This window comes from Vanellus vanellus, assembly GCF_965231255.1.
Source record: "Vanellus vanellus genome assembly, chromosome: 1".
Classification (NCBI taxonomy): domain Eukaryota; kingdom Metazoa; phylum Chordata; class Aves; order Charadriiformes; family Charadriidae; genus Vanellus; species Vanellus vanellus.
In genome coordinates this window covers 87,013,134-87,038,012 of record NC_138905.1, presented here as the reverse complement: position 1 = coordinate 87,038,012, position 24,879 = coordinate 87,013,134, and the positions used below count along the sequence as shown (strand labels likewise).

The window sequence follows — 24,879 nt, the reverse complement described above, 5'->3', positions numbered from 1 at the left end:
TACAATACAGCTGGGGACAGCACAAGCTGTTCCCACATAGTGCCTTATGAAGATGTTTCATCAAAGTGAAGGGAGGTGGGAGGAACTTGTGCTGCTGCTGCTGCTGCTCTTTACACTGTGGCTGTTCTAGGTATACACAGAGGGCTTCGGAGTCTGCAGGTGTTTCACTCTGGCAGCTGTCAACAGTGCTAAAATTCACTCCAAAAGAATTGTGGCAGTGAAAGTTCTCAGGAGAAAAGAGAACCTGGGGCTAGAGCTTATAGACATGAAGAGTCTTCAGTATAACGACAGATGAACTAATGAGCTACTAACTGTGAAAGGAAGTTTGAAAAAAGGGAAGAAGAGAACTCTGCTCTTTTCCAATCAGGTTGCTCTTACCAGCTGACACTTTGTGTTACCAGTCTGAATCAGTGTTCCCAACTTCTCAGGGGGCCAGTCTGGATTAAAAGTTGGCTATGCAAATAAAGTGGCCACATCTGGTTAGAGTAATACTAGCTAGTAGTGCATGTATTTTGAAAAGGCAAAACCTCATTTTTCCTGGGCTGAGTTCTAAAAAATCCCTCAACCCATGCTTTGACTCTTCAACAGAGTTCTAGCTAAGTGAAAGTACCTTCATCTTCCCCAAACTAAATGTTGACTGCTTTCATCAATAAAAATTGCCATCATTAAAACCTGCCGTTTATTAAGAGTAATACAGTAATCTTATCAATTAGTAACGGAAAGTAAAATATTCCCTATTCACTTTATTCCTGGTTTTCAAGTGCATCTGTTGCTTTGTCAAGGAAGAATCCAGAACCATGAGACTTTACCCATTGCAACAAACCATATAAATAGCAGACAAACACAAGTGGAAAATTATTTGTCTAAAGAATTTAGAATTCATTTGTAAATAGGAAATACGTTTTTAAAAAATGCAAGAATGATCAGTGAATTGTGTAATGATCCTAAAACAAAATTGTTTGTTACAACTGAACTAAATGCGGGCCAGCATTTAATTTTTCTTTAAGCAAAATATTTGTTCTAGTATCAACCAGTTCTATTAATTGCTTGTCGATTTGCTTTTGCAGTGCATACTCAGTCTCCTCTAAGTAGTATACAGTACTGTCAGTAATTTAATGCCCGGTGTTGTAATAGTGTCTCTGAGGATATGGTATTCTACTACATCAAACTTCTAGCAACCTTTTTAATTTCCTTTAAACCAATTTGGTGACAAAATACCTGACAGCAATGTTTTCCAGCATTCACTTTAGATAACTGTGGAAATTTAGCAAGTCTAAAACAGATAGAAGATTCAGAGTGAGAATGCCGGTATGTTATAAAGGATTCAATCATGAAGCAGAGAGGAATGTAAAATCATTTTTCATGAGAGAGCGCTGTTTGTACAAACTTTCTTGTTTGTGTACTGTCAGACTAGATGTGACTTTCTCAGTTGAGTCAGGTCCACAGAATTCATGGAAGTAATAAGCCTTAGTTTCCTCATTGTGAATTGAGCATAATGTTTGAAAAGCAGATGAGAATTAGGTCCTAGTTCCATAAATCTCTAATACGCCAGTGATGAGATCATGTACGTGTAACCATAGAGGGTTTAAAGGAATCTAGGTGGATTCTTTGCATTACTTGGTCAATGATCTAGAAATCTTCCAAATTCCAAAGGGCATTTAAACGAGATCATGCAGGTTACCAGGTAAGGCCTGTTTTTCTGTTGTTTTTTATATATGGCTTTTATTTGGTGTTTGGGTTTGGTTGTTGGCTTGTGGGTTTTTTTTTCCCTTTTATACTGATACTAAAACTGTTTATTGTATTTACTGCAAGTAGTTTTAAAATCGCATAAAATCCATTGAGTCGCGTGGAGTCACACCTTATCTGCGGGCATTCAAGAATAGAATCATATCAAAAAGGTCAGCCTGACATTCACCACTAAGGAGCTTAGTGAGGTGTTTTATTATGTGAAACATATTTCTTTGGATTCTTTTTTTCAGTAATCACAATATTTAAAGGTAAAGTCGAAGAAGTTGAATTACCTGTGGATAAAGTAGACATCATCATCAGCGAGTGGATGGGTTACTGTCTGTTCTATGAGTCAATGTTAAACACAGTCATCTTCGCCCGAGACAAGTGGCTGGTAGGTGCTCTGCATGTCATACTCCTTGCTGGAGCAATCGTCATTTATTGTCTGACTTCAAGCCTTCCCTCTCCTGCTGTCACCATAACAAGACACAGTTACATCTCCAAGTGCCATTTCTTAGGCTTTAATGAAAAGACTAACAAAGGGAATCTCAGTGAAAGAGCTTTGCTTTTGATTAACCGCTGGTGAAATTCGTATAGACACTATCTAATGACATTGCCACAGGCTGCAAGAGTTGCTGAGATTAAAGCTGATGTGACAATCTGAAGGAAAAAACAATAAAGGCATGCAAGTCTGCTTGTCTGGTTTTTGTATGTGCAGTTCAAAATGTGATGTCTTTGTCAGGTGAATAGATTACGAGATCCATTTCCCCACAATTCATCAACAGAAACCTGGAGGGCTAATGTTTCCAGACCGAGCTGCTTTGTACGTGGTAGCAATTGAAGACAGACAGTACAAGGACTTCAAAATTCACTGTGAGTAAACACCTAAGAGTAACACTTTTCTATGTTTATTTCCCTAAAATATTTGATTTATAGTGGCCTACTGTAATCTCTTCACTAGCAAAGTTTAAGCCAAGAAATCACGCTGACCAGGTCAGGATTCCATTATAAACATGAATACTGAGAAAACTCTAGTCTGGTGATAAATTCAGGAAACTTGCAGTAATTTAAAGTGCACAAGGGAAAGATGCATGAATAAATTGATGTAGACCTTTACATTTAAAATGTTTTTTTTTTCCTTTGAATTTTAAATGAATAATTAGTGCTCTTAGTGACTTCTACAGGTCACCTACTCCAGCCTCCTGCTCAAAGCAAGCCAGATTTCACAGTTAAAGCATGTCACCCAGGGCCATGCCCTACAGAGTCAAGAGATGGAGATTCCATAACTTCTCTGGGCTTGTTCAAATGGTGAAGCAGTCTCAGGAGTAAACATGTTTCTGAATATCCAGTCAGAATTTTCCTTGCTGAAACTTGCCTTCATTGTCCCTTGTCACCTGAATCTGACTTCTTTGTTTCTGTAGCAGCAGATAGCAACTAGATCCCACCATTAGTCAGGCTAGGCAAACCCAGTTTTCTTGGACACTCCTCATATCTTAGCGTGTGGTTCACCTTCATCACCACTCTGGTTCACATTCAACTTGTTGTTCCCCAAGTCACCCGAGTTTGCATTTATTTGGTCATAATCATTTTGATGAAATTAATAAGTTCTACATTATTTCACTCTTCTTTTCTTTTTTTTTTTCTTTTTTTTGGTTTTTATTTATTTTTCAGAGCTGGTCAATTTCAATTAAGGCATTTTCCGTTAGGGAAAAAAAAAATCACAAAATTCCTAAGCAATTCTATTAACTAAGGATCTATGCAAAAGTATGGGTAAAATTAGTGGGTTCAGACAACCTTTAAATGAAAATGCCTAACTCCTCGTTCCTTGCCTCTCAGCTCTTCTCAGAAAAGAAAGTTCGGTGCTTCTGTAATCAAATTCAGTGCCAATACACAGCACTGCCAGTGGGTCAAAACTGCCATTTCGGGTCAACAGCAAGCCCAGTGCAGTGGGGCAGTGACGAGATGTCTGCGTAGGTGCCAGGGAGAATGATATCTACTCGTCAAGCACAACCTAGATTCTTCTCCTCAGTTATGTGATGACCTTGATAGCTAAATTCCTTACAAAATTTACAGATTCAAAAGGATGTATGAGGCATCCATTTTGTAAAGAAATCAAAGCCATTTTGGCCTAAAAAAAAATCTCTCATGTCTTCTTTCACCTTGCTTTTGAACCCCTTCCTTTCTAGGCCATGAGCCTTTTTCTTTTCTCACAGACAATACACCTGTTTCCAACTGGTTTATTTTCTCATCATTTAAAAAAAAATGTTTCAGGTTCCTTTTCTCTTCTAAAATGTTGGTTTCCTTTAAGACACTTTCTTTTCTGATTTCATCTTTGATTTCCCTTCCCCCCTCACTTGTTATACCTCTGTGTCTTCTTGTTATTTGCATCTCACTACCTCTTTACACCACCATCGTGTATCTCTTTTCATTTTATAAATCCTTGATAGTGTCTCCTTATGTTTCAGTTTTCCGTCTTTCTTTTTTCTCTCTTAAGGTGGATAGAGTCTTGCCTTCGTGCAAGATGCAGGGCTGAGCATTTCAAAGGGCACTCAAGAACCATCGTATTGATTAAGAAATAATGCAATCTGAGGTTTCTAAAAAAAATCTGACTCCTGATTTCTCAAACTTTATTAATGCCACAAAATACTACTAGAGTCAGTTACTCTAATTTCCTTTAAAATGTAAAACATATAGTTTCAGCTTTTAATTCCTGTGACAGGTCTCTGTCTAATCCAGACTGTGGCATATATTTCAAAGGCTGAAGTACATCAAGTGATGGAGGCAGCAACAAAACAAATTTGTTAATAAATTGTTCCTAGGGTTCCTAGGGTTTTCTAGTTAATCTTTTCTGAGCAAGCACATAATAAGATGTGGCTTCTATAAGTATAATCTGAAGTTCTCCCATGCTCATGCCTGAAACAAAAGTTTTGATCACCAGCTCCCCTGAAATATTGAGAAACTCACAGCCTAATAAAGGGATAACATACCAAAGAACTGTTCATGTCCAGATTTGTTCCAATTTAGAGATACACAGGTTTTTTGTTCATACTACATTTTCAATCATAGTCCTCTGAGAACACCAGTAGCTCAAATGCTATGCTCTGAAAAAACAAGACATTTCGAATGTGCTCACTATTGCTGTTTATTGGTTTACCTTGCTTGTGTTCAAACATTCTTTTTGAAAGTTCACAGTATTCAGTTTAGACTTTCAGATGGAGCACTGAATGGACCTTGACCCCTATGATTCATAAGCCTAAGATTTCACTTTTTTTGGAGGGTCTTTTTTTTTCATTTTATGAAGCGATTTTAAAAGCAAAGCCAGTGTACTCTTCCCTAGGGTACTATTTGTTCAAGAAAAAAAAAAAAAAAGACAAAAAAACGTCAGCAAGATAAGAAGCATTTATTGGGACAATCAGAAGAACAGTTCAAATATAGAAGATCGCTATGGCTTTTAAGTCTTTTAGAAAGTGGACATTTTGCTTTTTTGTCATAATATACATGCAGATTAAAATTTGGATGCCCCTAATATTGAAACACACCTGTAATCTACTCCTGTCAGTAATTCACTTGCTGAAACTAAGACTACTTAAGTAATTAAAAGAGTATATAAACTGCTGGTTGAAAAAGGAAATATTAACCAGAATGGATAGGTGTTGTGGTTTGAGTCCTACTGGAAGGATAGAATAATCTTGGCAGCTATTCCCAAGTCTCATCCTGACATATTATGTGATTTTGGGCAATGCTCTCAAATGTTTAAAGCCATGAAAATCATCGACAAATGTCATATAATGCACTTTTGGGGACACCAAAAAACAGGGGGCACTTGTTCAAAGGTGTTCATTGAGGGGTTGTTTTGCCACAACTGCATTATCTGTAAAACAGCAATGATGATAGACAACTGGGGCAGGGAGCAAAGAGAAAAAGAGGAGACATGAAAGTTAGGGGATGGTAGAAATTCTTTCAAATGAAAGATGCTTTGAGAAACAAAAAATATTTTTATTATTACTGCTAATCTTTGACACATCCATTTGCATTGACAGGGTGGGAGAATGTGTACGGCTTTGACATGACCTGTATTAGGGATGTTGCCATGAAGGAGCCTTTGGTGGACATAGTAGATCCAAAGCAAGTGGTGACCAATGCCTGTTTAATAAAGGTCTGGTAATTCCAAATATACCTAATTATGAATGTTTACACCTAACTGTAGGATTCTTTGGAGACCTGCTGCTTATGTTTTACTAGTATCTTTGTATGCTTCTGATTATCTGCAGAAGCCATCATCACAGAATGCTATCACACTAAGAAGGAAAATTGTGCAGTTTTAAATTAGTCAGTACTAGGATGTTGCACATGCCCAATACTGTCACCTGAGCTAACGATGACCATTGATGCCTTGAGCACTTGTGGAATGCCCAAAAGCAAGATGCTCCTTGTGACTCTGTACTCATCTACCTACTGCTAACTGTAACTTAAGACTCTTACAAATTATACCTGTGCAAATACTGGATAAGTAAGATATGGTGTATTTAGATATGAATTTTAATTGCCCTACCTTCTTGTAAATAGAGGTTGAAAATTGCTGATGGAATGCTGCTGAGGAGAAGAGGTAAATTAATTCTGTTTGCAATACAAAAGGCTGAAACATCAGTTTATGAATTGGTGAGCTCTGACGAAATAGCTCTCATTTACTCCAGAGCATGAGATCAGAATTGGAACCTAATTTATTTGTATAACTTCCCAATTCTTAGCCTGATCCAGAATGTTACTGTGCTCTCCTAGCCCCAACATCTGCAGCCAGAGCTTAGCTTGTACCCTGTTCTACATATAAGACAGAATGGTCACTACTCCCTGTTCACAAGACCAGGCTAAGAATCCATAGCCTGCAGGAACACATGAAAGCTCTAAAATTCCTTCCATGTGAAGGAATCCTCCTCATGTGGGACTACTCTCATGAATAAGGCTGTCCGCATCAGTAACAGTGGTAGGATCAGGTCCATGAATCCAACAGTGTGCTCATTTATCCCAAAGACTCAGTTCTAATTTTTCCCTTTCACTTTTTGCCAGTGACAAACACTGCATTAAGTATTCCCATATTCAAAAAGGAAAGACATACCTTTAGTCTGCAGAACTGCTACTGAAAGCAGCAAAAAGAAGCAGAAGTAGAAATTCTGGTTGAGTAGGTATGCATGCACAGTCCATCTGCACTGAGGGGAACATAAGATGCTTGTGTCTGAAAACAGCCTGAGCCAGAGCAATTTAAAATTGCAAAGCACACAAAATAAACAGCTATTTAGACTACATAAAATATGCCTGGAAAGTGAGAGATCAGGTGGAAAAATGGCTTGGCATCTCTGGAATAAAAAGGTATAAAAGCTGCATGCCTTTAAATGAAGTGCAAATCTAATGCTTTTTTTAGAAGGCCTTGAAAGTAATTCGGTTTAAGAAGACAGACAAAATTTTTCAAACTGTTCCTATTCAGGTTTTATATTTAATAGTACATGGCCTGACATATTTTGTCCATACACTGAATTGTGCTTTACCATGTAATGGCACCTTGGGAGCAAAGACGGTAATAACTACACAAGCAGAAACCACTCTCAGTTCCAGAATCTCTCCCTAATCTCACAAATTGATTGCTAAAAAAAGAGAAAATTGTCAATGAAAGGCTTTTGTTCAAGCTGGCAATATGGAAGTAGGAAAAACTGAGGCTGCATTTCTTTTGTTAATTTAATTTACTTTTGCATGTGGTTTATTTATATAAAGTGCATTTCTTTGATCCTGAAAATATTTGTGAATTCAGAGAATAAAATTAGCCTAAGAAAACATTTGAGAATAAACAAAACAATAATGTTTATTGATTCAAATGTTTTATTATAGCATTTCAAGACAGCACAGCTTATTCATCCTAGATTCACAAAGGGATTTTTACAGGTGTATTCAACTCAAAACCAGCTAACTTAAGGTGCCTACCGGAAGAGTCTGGGTTCCCTATACATGAGTCAGTAGATGGACTAGTCACTAGATGCATTCCTGACAGACCAGTCAGGGTCTACAGTTATTTCTAAGCAAAATAAGACATGAACCCCTCCATGCTATGTAACCATGACAGTTATCTAGAGCGCTGTCTTGAGTAAAATTTCGTCATTTGTGCTCTTGAGGAATTGGATGTAACCCAAGTCTTGAACCCTTCAAGGAACTCTAGCCACTAATCCACCTATGCATTGGGATGGTGCATGCAGGGAGTAGGGCATCTTCTCTGTTGTGGAAGCAACAGGAATTTTCCTGGCAAGTAGGAGTCCTTTGTTTAAATTCCAAACCAAATCAGCCAGGAAGGATAGTGGGACCAAGGTATCTTCAAACACCAGAGTCAATAACTGATCTCAGGAAAAATGTTCAAGTGTCCTCAGGGCCTACTGCTTTCAATAACATTCCTGAAAAAATGGAAGTTTGTTTCAAACTCAGTAAAACAGTTGTGCTTTCTTCTCTGATCCCCTTGCACATTAGAGAAATGCACATGGGTTTGGGTTGACCCAAAACTTTTCCTCCGTGTTAATTTTGATTTGTTGTCAGCACCGCTGACTACAATAGCAATAAATCAATTGTTCGCACAGCTGTAGAAAAACCTGCAGAGAGTGGCAAAAACTCACAAAACCAAACAAGAATGAAAAACATGCCACATGCAGTTTATAATAAAAATACTACTTTCCTGAATATCCTCCCCCATCTAGCCACAAAGAACTAAAAAAAGAAATAAATCTACTTTTATGCTCCCATTTGTCCCACACTTTCCAGGAACAGTTTCAAGCTCCTGCAGGTCACACACCACTTTAAGATTACACAGTTTAATGCTACTTAAAGCACAAACTGCCTTCCTTGCACACACAAAAAAAACCCCACCCTATGCAATATTCTTGTTTATCAGTTTAACATAGCATAATAGCAAAAAAACATTGACCTATATGCTCAAATATTCATTTCTTTGAGAAGTTTCCACTGTTTTGGAAATATCGCAATTCACATGTATGAAGCCTTATTTCAAAGGACCTGCAGTATTTTCTGCAAAAGGTACTGTCGCTTAGAGAGATTCTGCCACATGGGAGTCACTTTTCTGTGAGCTCCGATGAGTCACATATCCTTCTCCCATAGTAATCTTGACCCATAAGGTTTAGGACAAGGCGTTCCTCATGAGACTTATTTCTTCCTCCACTGCAATTGCAGTGAACTTCCTAATCGCATTCCTTTCTCCCAGCTTCTACTAAAGTAAAGCAAGAGGCACCTATGCCACACATTTTCCATCTTTCTTCAAACACTGCTCTATTTTTCCCATTTTTCTTCTCTACTCTTTTCTCCACATGAAAATGTCCCTTCCCTTTCCTAAGTGGCTTTTCCTGTCACTCTTTCTCCAAGTTCTTCCTGGTCTTTCTTTTCAACATCCTCAGATTTAACTCTGTCCATTCCCACCTTCTCCCGAAAAAAGCAAAACAAAACAAAACTAAACAAAACAAAACAAAACAAAACAAAACAAAACAAAACAAAACAAAACAAAACAAAACAAAACCCCAAGCACCCTAGTAATTTTCAGGTATTTCCTTCTGTGCAAACAGGAAAAGATGGCAGAAGAGGGGCCCTGGCAGGAGTACTGTGGTCTCTGTTATCTGGAAGCTACAGCTACACTTCCTTCCCTGTTATTTCATCTAATAGAAAACCAACATATGCTGCAATATCTAGTCAAAACAGTGTCAGATATTCTATTCTTCCTTTCAATGCTCCCCCAAAACACTCAGAATTTAATGTTGTTTCTTCTCTCCCCGCATTAATACTGTTAGTTCTCTGCATTCTTAAAAAAAAAAAAAAAATGAAAAGAGAAGAAAAGAAGGAAAAGAAAATTAAGTTTCTTTTGGAAAAGCGAGTGTGTTTTGGGGGTTGACTATTGCATTCGGTGCTCCCCTCACATATGTATGCACGTGTGCAACTGACAATGCCGGTAATTTTTTCAATGCTTGTTAGAAAGGGGGGTTTGACTCTTTCTCCTTTCCCTAGCCATTAATTTTACTTCTCAGCCTTCAGATCAAACCTTCTCCTGAAGCTGGCAATACTGGTTGTACCAATGCCACCCGTCCTCCAGCTTCTACATCAGTTCAGCAACTTTATCTGCTATGATTAGCACTGCCTTCACCATCATGTACTATGTTGGGGTGACCATTTCCTTCTTTGCCCAAACCAAGACAGCTGGTGCAATGGGAGAGAGGAAGGGGGGAAAAAACCCAACCCCAAATCCAAACACAGGCAAACAAGCAAACAAAAAACCCAACCAAAACAAGACATTCATTAAGATTTGAATCTTTTCCTGATCTCCATGCTCATGCTCTCCTTTTTATTTTTTTAGTATAATTGAGCTGTATTTTGATCAGATCCCTGCTTCGCTATGCACATTTTGTTATTGTTGTTTTTGAAATCTGAATGAAATCTGATAAATCATGACTTTTCCACTTATTTTATGCAAAGATATAGCATTTTTCCCCTGTGCTATAGCTGTAATTAACATTCAATGAGCAGTGACACTTAATATAAGAATATATAGTAGCCAGAGTACAAGTCAAAGAGATCACCAAAATAGGATCAAGTCAGTTTCAAAACTATGTTAATTAATAAAAAAAACCAACCACATTCATCTCATATCTTGCATAGTAAAAAAAGCACGTTTCTGTCCTTAAAAAAATGACTGCAAAAATGACCACCATTTTATCCAGCACATATGTTCAATATTTCTGAGACTTTTCCACTAACTTTTCCAATAAAAATATTTCCTACTGCTTTTGGTTCCACTTTACCCTGCAGAGCCAACACAGGTCAGAGAGAGGGAACTAGAACCTTTTTATGTGCCTCATCATCAGACTTAAATCACTATTTCCTCACAGTGATACCGCTAAACCAAAAATTACAGAAATCTGCATCACCCACCAGTCCAGTCTAGCTTGTCAAAGCAAATTTTGCAGGCTGTTATGGAAGTCTGCCAGGAGACTTCAGAAATTCTTATTCCTAGTGTGCTTTTTTTCTTTTTATCTGCTTTGGAGCGGAAAAAAAAATTTAAGGCTATCCCAGCTTTAAATTGCCACTTACAATCATGGGTGGCTTATAAGCACTAGTAACTCAGGGTGCCATTGTAATGTAGTAGAATAATTTTCATTATGGTTAAGCTGCTCTTGAGCAATAATGCTAATTAGAGAGGCCAAAACTATAGCTTGCTTAAATCAGCTCACCATAAGTTTTCTAAGTCTCAGAAAGACGTTATGTGGTCCATACAAAGACCTCAGTAACTGAAATATGGCTGCATCTTTTGATGTCTATTTTTGCAGACTTCTAAGAGATTATAGAACGCAATTGCTAAAAGAGCCCTCTAATGGACATTCTACACTCTGCTCTCCATTTTTGCACTGTGAGTCTGAAGTATTATTGCTGGTGAGGTCAGTGATATGATTCCTGGCTTATGTTGGTAGAGTAGAGTAGAAGAAATTTGGATTTCTGCCTACAAAGCTTCTATTTCTATGTATGCACAAGCAGTTTTGTTGTTAATACTGACTTTCCAAATAACAGAGAGAAAAATATTTTGGGGGTATCTGGCTCTTGCCAAATATTCCCTGAGAAGGACAATAAGGACAGTGAAGCCAGATCCACTTAGGAGGATATCAGAATGTGCACTGATAGGAAACATTCCCCATAGCATTAGAATACAATGAACAGTATTTCAGACTTAGTATCCTCCCTGTCATAACTGCAAGTTTTGGAAACAACCCAGATAAAAGCCATACCTAGCTGGGACAATCAGATCCCCCCAAAAACCTCAGTTTAAGCCTTGAACAGTGAGATTTAAATATTGATGGGAATAAGCTATCTAGTTGCTTCCAACTACTGCAATCAAGCCAGAGTACAATTTACATGATTTGCTTCTGTCTAGTTCAAGAGCAAGATCCCTGTGCTTACTATTTGGTATCGATCATCAGGACTAGAAAGCATTACCTGTAAGAAGCAGGCCCCTGTCGTGCCTCAAATGTTTTGACTGCTTGACACAGTCAAAGCACATTCCCTTTCAGAGATGCTTAAAAAAAATACAGAAGTTCATTTTTATCAAAAACCCAACTCTGCCATCTTTCCTAATGCTGACAGTCCCTGATGACTGTCATCAGGTCTTAGAACTGGGACCTTTATCTCCATTTCAAGATCCGTTTTGCCTGTATTTGTCAAAACATGATTCACCTGGATTTTCTCCAGCTCCCGCAGCCCTTCCCTGCCATTCCCAAGGACACGCACTCTTCTGTGAGTAGCCTTTCTTATCACACTTTGTCAGCTTAGTCAGGTAACTGGATCATTTGCTGATATATTCAAATGTACCGTTGATTCCTTACAGTGTTAAAGGGCTGCCAGTTGTCTTTGTTGCTGATCATTACATAAAATGCTTAAGTACGTCACTTAACACTTACCTTAGAGTCCCAGACATCTGCGTGTAAATAAACTCTTCTTTCTCCTCAAAACAGGAAGTAGATATTTATACGGTGAAGACTGAAGAATTGGCATTTACTTCTGCATTCTGCCTCCAAATTCAGCGTAATGATTACATTCATGCCTTGGTCACCTATTTTAATATTGAATTTACAAAGTGCCACAAGAAAATGGGATTTTCTACAGGTAATTTCTATTTCTTTTAATTTCATTTATATTGCTCAGTATATCAGTGCTACTAATCAGTAGGTACATGGAGGTTTACTGTACCACCAGGTTTGAATTAATAATAAAAGTATTAAATATAAATAAAATTGATAAAAATTGATTTGATGAAAAGTGATAAAAATTATTGTCACGTTGAGGGAAGTGAGCAGGATGGGGAAAGGACAACTGCTTGTAGGAATTGTGCAAAAACAGGCAGGATTCCACAATGGCTACCAAGCTTAGAGCTCAGTGGGAATTATGACCCAGGAGTTTATGCCCATCACCAGTTATATAGAAATCCTATGTCGATTTTCTCATATTACACAGGGAATTGTCAGCTCAGTGAGAGATAGCAGATCTTCACCCTAGTTTCCCCCAAATCCAAAACTCAACAAAAGCTCTTGCTTATCTCAGAGTCTAGAACAAAACCATCTTTTTTTTTTTCCCAAGATACAACCACACACATACTGCTTATGTAAATCGTCTCTAACAACCCAAATGTGAAACTAACTTAGCTTGGTGAGCAGATATTTAAAGGAATAACTCCATTCCTGTAGGGCATTGTTTACTAGAATGAATAAACCAGACAGTGTTGCAAGAAAGGTAAAAACCTGCTTTAATGTCAAGAACAACAAATTACGGTTGGTGCTGGTTGCAGTTAGCACCATTACACAACTAAAACAGGTGTAAATGGGACCTGATATAGGTTAAATAAGATTAGAAATCTCTTTTTTAATCCTTCGTAGGACCTCTCAACACTTTACATGAGGTTCAAAGTACTTTGTTAAAATGTTTATATTTTATTCTAGAAGTATAATCATATGGATGATGTTATTTGGTACCTCATATTCTTATATTTTTCAGTAACCGTGTTTCCCTGGTCATTCTGTAAATGTGTTATTCTATAGTATTTCCCACGCCATGATAGGTGTCAGTATGTGCTGGGAAACAAAGTGTAGCTAGGGAGACACGAACAATCTGTGAGGCACTGTAGCCGTATCCTGAAGTGCTAATATTTCTGAGTTCGTGCTGAACAAAATTATCTAAGGTGGAAAACACTTTAGGTTTTAAGCATTTGTTTTTTCCAGAGAAGGCTGATTTTTGTCAGCAGAAGGCAGCCCGTTAATCTTTTCTAAAAGGTAATATAGTCAAACCTCCAGTTTTCTGTAAAAAATAGCTTTGAACGAAGGGTGTAGTTACTGTGTTGTGATGCTAACTGAAAACTACCTTCGTACTTATACTTCCAGAACGATGTGAAAGGTTTTTTATGTCATTGAGAATGTGGCTTCATCCACAAAGGAATAATGGATTGTGTTTCTGGTTGTGTGCATACGAACATACATGTTTTAAGAAACATCCATTTAATAGATTAGGATATTTGATTAACGTTTTCAAGTCAAATGTGTCCCATCAGCGAATCTGGCCCTCAAACCCAGGCATTCTTCGCTTCACTCTTAGACATCCCGGTGAATAGGCATAAAAAGTAGCTCCCACAGGCTGCTACTTCAGAGATTCTGAATGTTTCATCATACACTCCCATTCTCAGATCCTTTCATCTTTGATGACTTGTCCACATCTCTATTAACAACCTGGATGATGAGATAGAGCGATGTGATATTTAGAAAGATGTACACAGATTCAAATTAGGCTGGTTAGAACATTATAAAGTTCAGCAAAGCCAAATGCAAAGTCCTGCAGATGGAACCAAACAACTCCATGCTATTGCTTGGGCCAACTGGATAGAAATCAGCTTTGTTGGAAAAGAGTCTGGGATTCTGGTGAGCAACAAACTGAACATGAATCAGAAGAATCCCTTTGCAGCAAATCTGGCTAATCATCCTGACCTGTATTAGCATGAGTTTAGACAGGAGGTTGAGGAAAGTGGTTCTCAGTCTCTATTCAGCACATCATCATAAGGTAGGTGTGGAACAAGTTACTCCATAAAAAGGTCATTTGGCCTTCTGTAACTGAAAGAATAGACATCCCTGTCTAGAAGACTGGTCTGGATTCTCAGCGAGTGTCTGATGGCAAAACTCTACTGAATTCAGTAAAACATCCAAGTTTGTAGGACACGAGGGAGTGCTACTTCATTGATATGTTATTTTTTTAAACTATGAAGAAAGTAAGTGTGTGATTTGGAGTGGACTTGAAGACCTGTGCCTACATTCCACACACACACCTTGTTCATGGAACACAAGTTTCCAGATATGTCAGGCTTTTCTAAGGAAGATAGCCATGCATAATAACGGAGTAATACGGATAATACGGATAATATGGAGTTTTCAGAGTTGGAAGGAATCTCTAGAGATCATCTAGTCCAACTCCCCTGCTAAAGCAGGATTGCCCAGAGCACATTACTCAGGACTGCATCCAGGCGGGTCTTGAAAATCTCCAGAGAAGGGGACTCCACAACCTCCCTGGGCAGCCTGTTCCAGTCAGTGCTCTGTCACCCTCACCGTAAAGAAGTTTTTCCGTGTATTTGAACGGAACTTCCTATGTTCTAACTTGTGCCCATTACCCCTTGTCCTGTTACTGGGAACCATTGAGAAGAGCCTGAGAGAAGCACCTAAGAGCATAAGAGCATAAGGGCATGTGCACACGTACGCGTGTGTGTGTACAAGATAGCGGTTATGATTTAAAATATAAGTTCTGACATATTTTCAGTTAGAAATTTTACAGAGACATGTCCACATGGGAAACACATTCTGGATCTGAACTCCGGCAAGAAGATCTCTCCATTTAGCAATTGAGATTAACAGGCATTAAAACTGTCTAGTCACATAGCCAGAAATTATCTGGTAATTTTTATATTTTTTTTTGAAGATACCAGTTTGCCAACACAGTTTCTGACAAAAGTTTGTTTATACCAGTCTTCTGATTCTAGAATTTTGGAAAAAAAATGGAATGTTAAAATTTCCTGTCGTCACAGTTTTTTAAAAAGCTTCATTTCCCCAGTCACAAACAATTTCTAAAGCCAAATATTTTTTTGAAACATTGATTTTGAAATGAAATGAGATCATTGTTATATTAAACAGTGTTAAGATATTATTAGCATGATTCAATACAGTAGGCCCATGTCTGCATCAAAAAAGTGATTGGGGAAACAAATGGGAAAAAAAAAAAATTATCAGAGGTTTTTTTGCCACATCAGGAAGTCTTTGAAATTGTACAGCTATTCTTAGGTTTCTAGATGCTCTTAACTGCAAGAATGCCAGCTACAAGAAGTAACCAATGCAAGTTCATTATGCACTGCTCTAGATTTGAATTTAAATCAGAAATAAAACCAAACAAATAAAATAAAAACCTGAAATAGCGGGTCATCAAAGTGATTCTGCTAAGCAAGACTAGAAATTTATTTAGTCCAGTATCCATCTCTGGCAAATTGGCCATAGCATATGCCTTTAAAAAGTCTAAAGCCAGGTCAAGGTGCAAGTGTCCTTTCCCCAGCTATATCTTCCTGAAAACTGTAAAATCTGCTGTTCCGGGATCACGAGTCAAAGGGACCATCTGTGTCACTGTGATTAATCGTTTTTGATGAACCTTTCTTTCATGGTTTTGTGTAATTGTGGTTTTGAACTAGTTTAGACTTCTGACTTTTAAAGCACTTAGTGGTAAAGATTCCCCCAATTTGAATGTATGTGGGTTGAAAGCCCAGTAACCCCCGTTGTGGAATCCTTCTTGCTGGGTGTGATGCACATCTGACATATTCCAGTAAAAATTGGAAGACAACTCACTTTCACTCATAGTCAATAGAATTGTGTTGTTGTAAAGCATGTTTGCTAATATAGCATGTAAGTTAAAGCATTTTATGAGAAGAAAGGCTATTTTCAATTGTTCCCAAGTCTTAATTTCATTTGTAAGACAAAGATGAAATTCCTATAAATAATACCCATATATATTTTTTAGCACCCGATGCTCCCTATACTCACTGGAAGCAAACTGTCTTCTACTTAGAGGACTATTTAACTGTCAGGCGAGGAGAAGAAATCTATGGGACTATATCCATGAAACCAAATGCAAAAAATGTGGTGAGTCTGCATCACTGATTCTAATTCCAACTCTATCGATCACAAGCTATAATTAGCTGTAAATAAAATGCGTACAAGTAAAACAATGAGCATGCTAAAGGCTCTAAATTCGTATTTATTAGTAAGAACGCTAGTCACAGCTTCACCAAAGCTGGTGACAGCAATGATAATGCAGTGCTAATGTTAAAGAACTCAGTCTGCAAACCAGCTAGCATGGGAAGGAAGAAATGATTCAAGTACACCACCGAGTCAGCTGCCCTCTGCGGTCAGCTTAGCTCAAATTTTGTGACACAAGCAGGCGAGGGTATCTTCATCCTGTCACTTAAATCAGTGGTAAGATCCCTTCTGCCAACACAGGATGATCAAGAGGAAGTTCCATATCTATAGCCATATTTCCCACTCAGTGCCCAAGAAGTTTTCTTTAGGAAATGATGGAACAGATTTCAGCTGAACGTCTGTATGAATTTACTGATCAAATGTACTTGAACTCACTAATCAAGTGATGTGGTTCTTCGAAAATTGTGGCTTTCCACAGAAAATACAGATGTTTTATTTAAGACTAAAACATGATGGATATCGCACTATCGTGGCTGGTGAAAACTTTCTCAATTTCTCTGCTATGGGCTGAATCCCTCACCAAGTATGTCAGTTATTCAGTGCTTCTTTGAACTTGTAAGGAGACTATGAGACATGGTCTGATGGACAACCCATGTCTGTGTAGAAGAGCAAGACATGACAAGTATGGCTTCTGGGAGAAACAGTGGCACCATTTTCTGCCAAAAACCTTGAGGAGAATCTCTTCATTTTCTATTACAACATACAGCCATTAAAATAACCTGGTTATAATCCATCCGTGCAGTTGTAATTATTGAAATATTTCATTTGTTAACGGCAGCAAATATTTAATATTTCATTGCCTTCCTTTTTTTGCATTACTTTTCCTTTTTTGTAACGAATACAGACTGTATATGGTGTTCATAGTAGTGTTGATACAGGGGAAGAAATAAACAGAAAATAAACCTGGCATTAAAACAAACGCATTCACTCCTGAAGCTACCACTTGCTGTGAAAGTAGAGGAAAACAGTCTGTTTTCCACCTTTATGTTGTCCTTGTGGGACTGGAACTTTTTCTTTTGGGCTGAATGTATCAATTTTCTTTTGAGGGAAAAATCAATAAAATATTTTAAGTTGGTTTGCACAGCAGTAAGCACCTGAATGCAGATTTCGTTGCTAAAATTAACATGTTCTTGACAGTTATTATGAGACAGAGAGACTACCTTGGTTCAAAAGGATTTGTTAGTGCTTTGTTCTTCTGAAACATGAAGACTTTCAAAAGCCTGTAGAGAGACAGCTTCATTTTGCAGGGCTATGTAGTGTCTCATTCCAAAAAACCGCACCATTATAAGATAAAAAATGACTGAGGACTTCTCTACAATGGGAAGTTTACTAGATCTATTCTGGAATAACTCCTAGTGTGAAAGCCCTTTGCCCTAGATCAAGAGCATCTCAATGGGGGATACCCTAAAAATTTGTTATAGAATATGTATGATAGCACAGCAATTCAGAAGCCTCCTACTTGTAACCAGGACACAAAATTAGCCGTAAGAAGTATACACAAATATGCCCTAGGCATAGGTTGTATGTTGAATGCTATTACACATCCTATATCCTGCTTTTTCAGTGTTAGCAACATTTAAAAACAGAAGAAGTTAGAAACCACAGTAGGTATCTCTTGAATCTGCAGGTCTTTTCAATCCAAGCAATGATAACTGAATTCATACACTAAATTTACAGTCTCACTTATATGTTACATTTAAATCTTTTTACAGCGTGACCTGGATTTCACAGTAGACCTGGATTTTAAAGGACAGCTATGCGAAATGTCAGTATCTAATGACTACAAAATGCGCTAGCAGGAAACCTTTCAGAGAGGTGAAAAGGAGAATTTTATCAAGGCCTGAACTGCTGAACTTCAAGCTAGGAACAACTGTTCACAAGATTATTATATTAACTACTAGAATGCTTACTCTGATGGAAGGTGGTAACCTGATCCTTCTTGCAGATTGTACAGGGGGCTGGGATCCCACTGTGAATGTACAGTATACAGAACTGTAGCTTTTGTCAAACATATAGGAAAAAATAAGCAACAGTCTTGAGTGTTCTGGCTAACTTTAGGATGGCAGAAGATGCATATACAAATTGTACTACTTACTGTGAATTTCTGGTTCTTCCAAGCTTTGCATGTTAAAGATGATTAGGGCAGTTTTCTCACTATGAAAGACTACTACAGCACATTACTGTGATAGTACTACTGGGCTTATACTCAATATAAAGGAATATATATATTGTATATGAGAAGAAAATGTCATTTCATAATAGGAATTTGTTTTGTGATTATTTAATTCTCATCATGCACTATGGAAAGATAATGATGTTACCTCTGGCACTACTCTAGGCAGTGATATATTCCATTAACTGTCCAAAGTGTAGCTTTGGTAAATATTCCATGCAAAGTGTAGATAAGAGCTGGGCATTTACAGAAAGTTCAACAACTATCTTTTTGAATGTCCTCTGGAAAATGTGGACCATTAGTTTTAAAATTCACCTTCACAACTGGATGTCTGTCAGAGCTTTAAAAAACATTAGCTTTTTATCCTTGAAAATACTCTGTGGTAAATTTTTATAGCTGGATTTTGCATGAGACCTTCTGAAATCAGACAGCTAGTATTTAAATGTGATGAATGCAAAGTCTCTGAAATGGTGGGTAATTCATGTTTCTTGGCCATGCCATATTTCAGTTCTTTGCAAGATTCTTAATACAAAATAATTTTCAAAAAAAATAGGAATTAGTGTTTCCTTTTGGTGATGTTTTAGATAGGTTTTAAATTGCAAATACTATTCTCAAGAGTGCAGTGATTTGCAGGAACGAGCTAATGTCTTTAAAAAAAATGTCTATGGCTTCTGATGTTACTAAGGTGTCTGTAGCTTCTCTTACTCTTCCCTCCTCTTACACCCCTTGTTTTTCTTACAATATCGCCTGTGTATAGTTAAAATATTAACTGCTTATAATTCTTCATACATATGTATCAAGTCTTTTTACTATATGAATGTTGACCATTTAATCACTTGTAATTCATCAAAAACTGCATCCTATCTACCTACCTGCCTACCTGTGGTCCTATCCCATTTTCCAGTCTAGTCTGGCATTAGGCACTAAATCATGTTCTATCATGTACTGGATGAGATTGACTAGTTTTTTGCCTAAAAATCTTTTTAATTACCTGCAAATAAAGCATACTTGAAGATGTATTTTGCCAGTATTTGTCAACTTCTCACTTTTTAGAAACCTATTTCTATTATTTTTCCCTTCACAAAAACTGTACAGTGCCTCCATTTTCTTACGGTCTTAAGATTCTGGTCTAGGGAGTGTATCACGTGGTGTCTTTGTAGAATGAAATTAAACAGTAATTCAGCAGTAAATGATACCGTTTGCAGTGTAGTTCATCAGTGTTGTTTTCAAGCACTTTTATTTTCTTGGAATGAGGGTGAACAACTTTCCTCACAAAATGACTAGAATTTTATCTGTCAAATATTGCTGTCATTTTCAAGGAATCAGTAGATCAGCTACTCCTTCAGTAACCATTTGGACCAGAAAACCTCTAGAAGCCCATTTCTACTAACACTTCTGTGGTATTCGGACTTTAAGGTAAGGAACTGTACCAAATTTTTTCTCAGCCCCCTCCATTTATATAGGTACTCAGACAATGTTTTCATCTTTGCCAGCTGACTATAAATGAAGAGGAAAGACTCTTGCTTTGTTTGTCTAACTTACTCTTTGAGAGCACTTCAAACTACCCACTCATCTTGCCCACTGCATGAATCTTTAATATCTTCAGTATTAAAAGAATAATAAAGAAGGAAAAAAACCCCACCTTGTTTAAATAAAAGACAAGTCACCACCCACCCCACCCCACCCCAAAAAAAAGAGAATTCACAAGGGTTTTCCTGCCTTTACTGAGATTGTGTCATTTTTTGCCTGACAGAAAGCATTGGACAAGAAGCAGCAAAGAAAACTTGATCAGAACAGCTCATTAACCAGTTTGAGAGGTATTTTAAGCACTGCTGTGTACTGCCCTTTTAGCCTCATCTTTCACCTAATGACAGTGAAATGTAGGTCTTCTTGCAACAAGTGCCCATTCACTTCGGTATCGCAAGATTAAGTCCTTGCTGATGTTGTTCATGGCAGAGTTCTGGGGTGATGACCAGACTTCAGTCACATTCAGCCCTGGGAAACTGGCTGGTGCTTTTCTTCACATCAAAAGCATATCACATTCCTCTACCACAGAAAGAACTGAGAGTTCCTACCGCAGCACTGAATGTCTTCAAATCACAGTGACCAAAAAGAAAATTTAGGCTTCCAAGGCCATCATAGGTGTTACCTACCACTAAGGTTTTGAAAGCATCCATGGGTTCAGCATACATCGGATGTGTTAGGTCAGCATTAGTGAAACAGGTGTGCAAAGCTGGTGGGCTTTCCTCAGCTACCCAACAAGTCTGCGTAACTACCACAGAGTCTGAGCCTAATCTTCTCAAGGCTTGAGTAAAAGGGTCTATCATGTCCTCCAGGGTTGAACCCAAGCCACTGATCTTCAAAGCTCTGCATTAAAATACTAATGGCAAAATGACTGTTGACGTCTGAAAGAGACATATGTTAAAAAGCTGACAGGAAAAGAAGATCACGAGCTGAGGACAGAGCATGAGAAAGAAACTGAAATACAGTATGTACACAAAAGATTGTCCCTGATGAGTGACAAATACAGCGCTGGAGAAAAGAGAAAGGAGGTCAATTCTGCTTTGACTCTGATCTTAAAGCAAAACTATTAAAACTTTTCTCAGGGATCGTCTTGTCACTTGAAACACAAAGGAGCATCCAAAAAAGCTAGATACCGAGCATGCCTCTAAAAGGCACTGTGCAATGCACACTTGCAGTGCTTGTGGGATTAGGGATGTAGTCCCTAATGTTGTGAAGGCCACTCTGTTTTCAAGGTTCTCTACAGAACAGCATAGTATGACTCTATTCCCCCATCCATGTTTTTATTCATAGCACCAACTAGACCTTGCCAGATGTTATTAAAGTTTCACAGTTTTGGTTTGGTTTTGTTCTGTTCAGTTTGGTTTGGTTTTTGCAGGGCTTCTTCTGAGGAACCTTCCTATGTGCAGAATTGGGAGGTTTGGAGCCTTTTTACACTGCCTTAGATTTTTACTAGGGGTTGAAAAGGTCCAGAGTATAGACAAGAATATTACCTGAGACAGAATGTTTTTTACTACAGAGCTAGTTTGAAGAACTTTCTCGAAGACAATTTCTTACAGGATCTGTCTTAAGTTTAATATTAATTCATAAATTTACCACATACAAATTTAATTGTGACAATCAAGAGAAACTTCCTTCACTTAGAAGGTAATTTTATAAAGGACACATGGTATTCTAAGTATATAATAAGAATAAATCCTGGCTTTAAGAAGATAATCTAACAATCACTCTCCTTTACCTATGAAATACATCCCACACATACTACTTACGTAAAAAATGCATATATATACTGTCATTTCAACATCTTGTCAACATAACATTGTAAGTGGCCCAATTCATATGGATTGAACTCAGTATAATACAGGACAATCAGTCTGTGTTGCGTAATCAGTAAGTTCAAGTATCACAGATGTAATATGTTCTCTGTGATCAGATTACACTTTTTTTAAAGAAAAAGTATAAATAAAACTTGGGAAAGAAAGACTTACTTAACAAAAGCATGTGCCAGTGTCACTGGTATAATAGACAAAACGACACAATATTATAATTACTTTCGAATTACAAAGACCCGTGAGCATTATAGAAATGGGAAATTTTAGGAGGCTGCTTTCATTGGTAGGTATGCTTTTCTTTTGCAGGCAGGAGCAGCGGGAGAGAAGGGGTGGTGAGGGCTGTGGTGCAGAAAGGCACCAGAGTGACCTACTTGCTATCAGTCTGTCAGTTCCCTTGTTCACGTGGAGTCAGAGACTCAGAAATCCTTTCTCGGCTGAATAAGAATAGATTACTTTAGCCACAGGCAATGGGTGAGGTGAGGGAGAAAAGACAAGGTATACAAAATTCAAAGGGGACAGCAGAACAGAGCAGCTGGAGTCATTTTGCTATATAAACTCATAGAATCTTATAATAATTTGTAATGGAAGAGACTCTGGCAAGTCTTTAGTCTAACTGCCTGCTCAGAGTAGGGCTAACTTCAGCGATAACTCATGCTGCTTGGAGCCTTGTCCAGGCAAGTCCTGAACATTTCCGAGAACAGAGATTGCCCAGCCTCTCTGGGCAGCTGTTGCAATGTTGTGTTAATCTCACAAGAAAGCATTTTATGTTCAACTGGAATTTCTCTCGTTATCGCTTGGGACCGTGGGCTCTTGTTCTTTTACTATGTGCCCCTGAGAAGAGCCTGGCTCTGTTTTCAGTGTAACTCCCCCCACACTTAATTCCTACCTTAGTCCCCTCACAGCAGCTCCTCTCTTCCCCATACAACCCTTGATTGCATCTGAGCCTTTCATATGAATTACACCACCTATTCACCTGTAATGCCTCCCACCCCTTTTTTTCTTTCTAACAGAGGCCGTTACATATATTGCTGCTGTTACACACTGCTTAACAAATGTATCTAAGGGTTTTGCAAAGAATGTAGCTCCAAGGTTCACTAATTAAAGAGAACTTCAGGTTCTCTCAGCGTTTTGTGTTGGTGGCATGGCGGACACATTTTATGAGTAATTTGGCATATGAGGTATAAGTTTATGCCAGCGTGTGCGCTTGCCTGGTTTGAACATACAACAAAGCCAGGTGATTTCTTTTTCATTAGGCATTAAGCATTCATAGACTGGTTCCAACTGGAAAAGTGGGAGGTTTTTTGTCTTTTTTGAAACATTTCCTTTCAACATTTCTCAGAGGTCATCTCAGAGGTTAATCCCCAAAGCAGGGGCCAGGTGGAGGAAAACAAATCTTTTAGATCAGAACTTCCTAAAAATTAAGTATGAATTTACAGCACTTACAAGTATTTTTTAAAAGCATCTAAAGAAACAAACCTGATGTTTCAGATCTGATATAACAGTAACTTTGTTTTCTAATAGCCTCATTGTAAAAGAAAAAAAAAACCCAACACATTACTTTAAAGTAATTTTTCATATATTGTTTTAGAGTAAAGAGGATGTGAATCATCAGCTAGAGATGCCCCAGAATGTTGGTATTTCTGCACAGTATGTTGACTGAAGGTGAGCCAGGGCAGTAGTATGCCTACAGGGAACAAAACTGTTCCCTGAAAATATCTGCTGTTTCTGGGGATAGACATAAAAAGGGCAAAAAAAGACATACGCTATACACAGCTGAGATGGAGAAAGGGGCAGATCACTGCTCACAGATGACTGCTAAAGCAGAGCACCCGTCCTTTAGACAAAATTTATTCCAGGGTCCAGATACCGCTGAAGGGAAAGGAAAGGGCTTTTTGTGATCTCAAAATTGTTACAATCTCTGCTGTTCTTGTCTGTCTTTGCAGTCTCTGCAGGTACTGATACAATTTCCCTGACTCCTTTCCTTTTGCCTTTTCTTAGTATGTTTGATATTTTTCTCATTTTTCAGTGAAGATTGCATTTTTTGCGAAAGCTTGGAGACAACTATGGTATGATTATGAAGCAGAAAGAAACAGTGTTAGCTTTGAAATGACAACTACAACTGAAAGTGAGTCTTACTTCCTCACAGAACATACAGGTTTGGGTTACAATCCAAGCCATTCCTCTGAATCATCACACACACCCTCTTTTAGAAGCACAGCAGTCAGCAAAATCAAGCCTCAGCTGACCCCTGAATCCTCATGTGGAAAACAGAACATCCTCTTTTGCAGTTCAGTTCTGTGCTTTCATGTTTAGCCGTTTCCATTTACTCCAATGAACCACCAGCATTTCCAGTACAGCACTGCTCTGGGTCCAGAAATGGACCCCTGTGTTAAGATTACAATCATAAACCATACATGCTTTACCATTTTGATGCACAAATATGAAATGGCAGTCCAAAAAGGCATACGTAGCTCACTGTGAACAGTAACTTGTAATGCTGATCAGTCAGCAGAAGTACTTTATCATCATAGTGGCATATTTTTCACATTTATTGGCTTGACAAATCAATGTCATTAGCTAATGAGACCTCATTAAAGCAAAAACTATTTACTTCCATAATTGTCTGATTATTCTATGATCACTATTACCACCACTGACAGAGCATCTCAGAAAAAATAGCTATTTTGCTTGCTTTCCTATGGGATGAGCGTAGGCAGGCAAGCAACGTAAGTGTTGTGTGAAGCTGAAACAGCAGCATTCGTATATCAAGTAAACA

General features: G+C 38.0%; 1 protein-coding gene across 1 annotated transcript in view; it reads left to right on the top strand.

Moving 5' to 3' along the window:
- PRMT8 (protein arginine methyltransferase 8) overlaps positions 1 to 18,659 on the top strand; it is a 57,339-nt gene extending 38,680 nt beyond the window's left edge. The window contains exons 5-10 of the mRNA XM_082499566.1: positions 1,980 to 2,122; positions 2,514 to 2,601; positions 5,769 to 5,884; positions 12,261 to 12,411; positions 16,339 to 16,460; positions 18,290 to 18,659. Coding sequence (XP_082355692.1) covers positions 1,980 to 2,122; positions 2,514 to 2,601; positions 5,769 to 5,884; positions 12,261 to 12,411; positions 16,339 to 16,460; positions 18,290 to 18,373 — 704 coding nt within the window. The 3' untranslated portion in view covers positions 18,374 to 18,659. The remainder of the gene's footprint in view (positions 1 to 1,979; positions 2,123 to 2,513; positions 2,602 to 5,768; positions 5,885 to 12,260; positions 12,412 to 16,338; positions 16,461 to 18,289) is intronic.
- Positions 18,660 to 24,879: the final 6,220 nt, after the last annotated feature.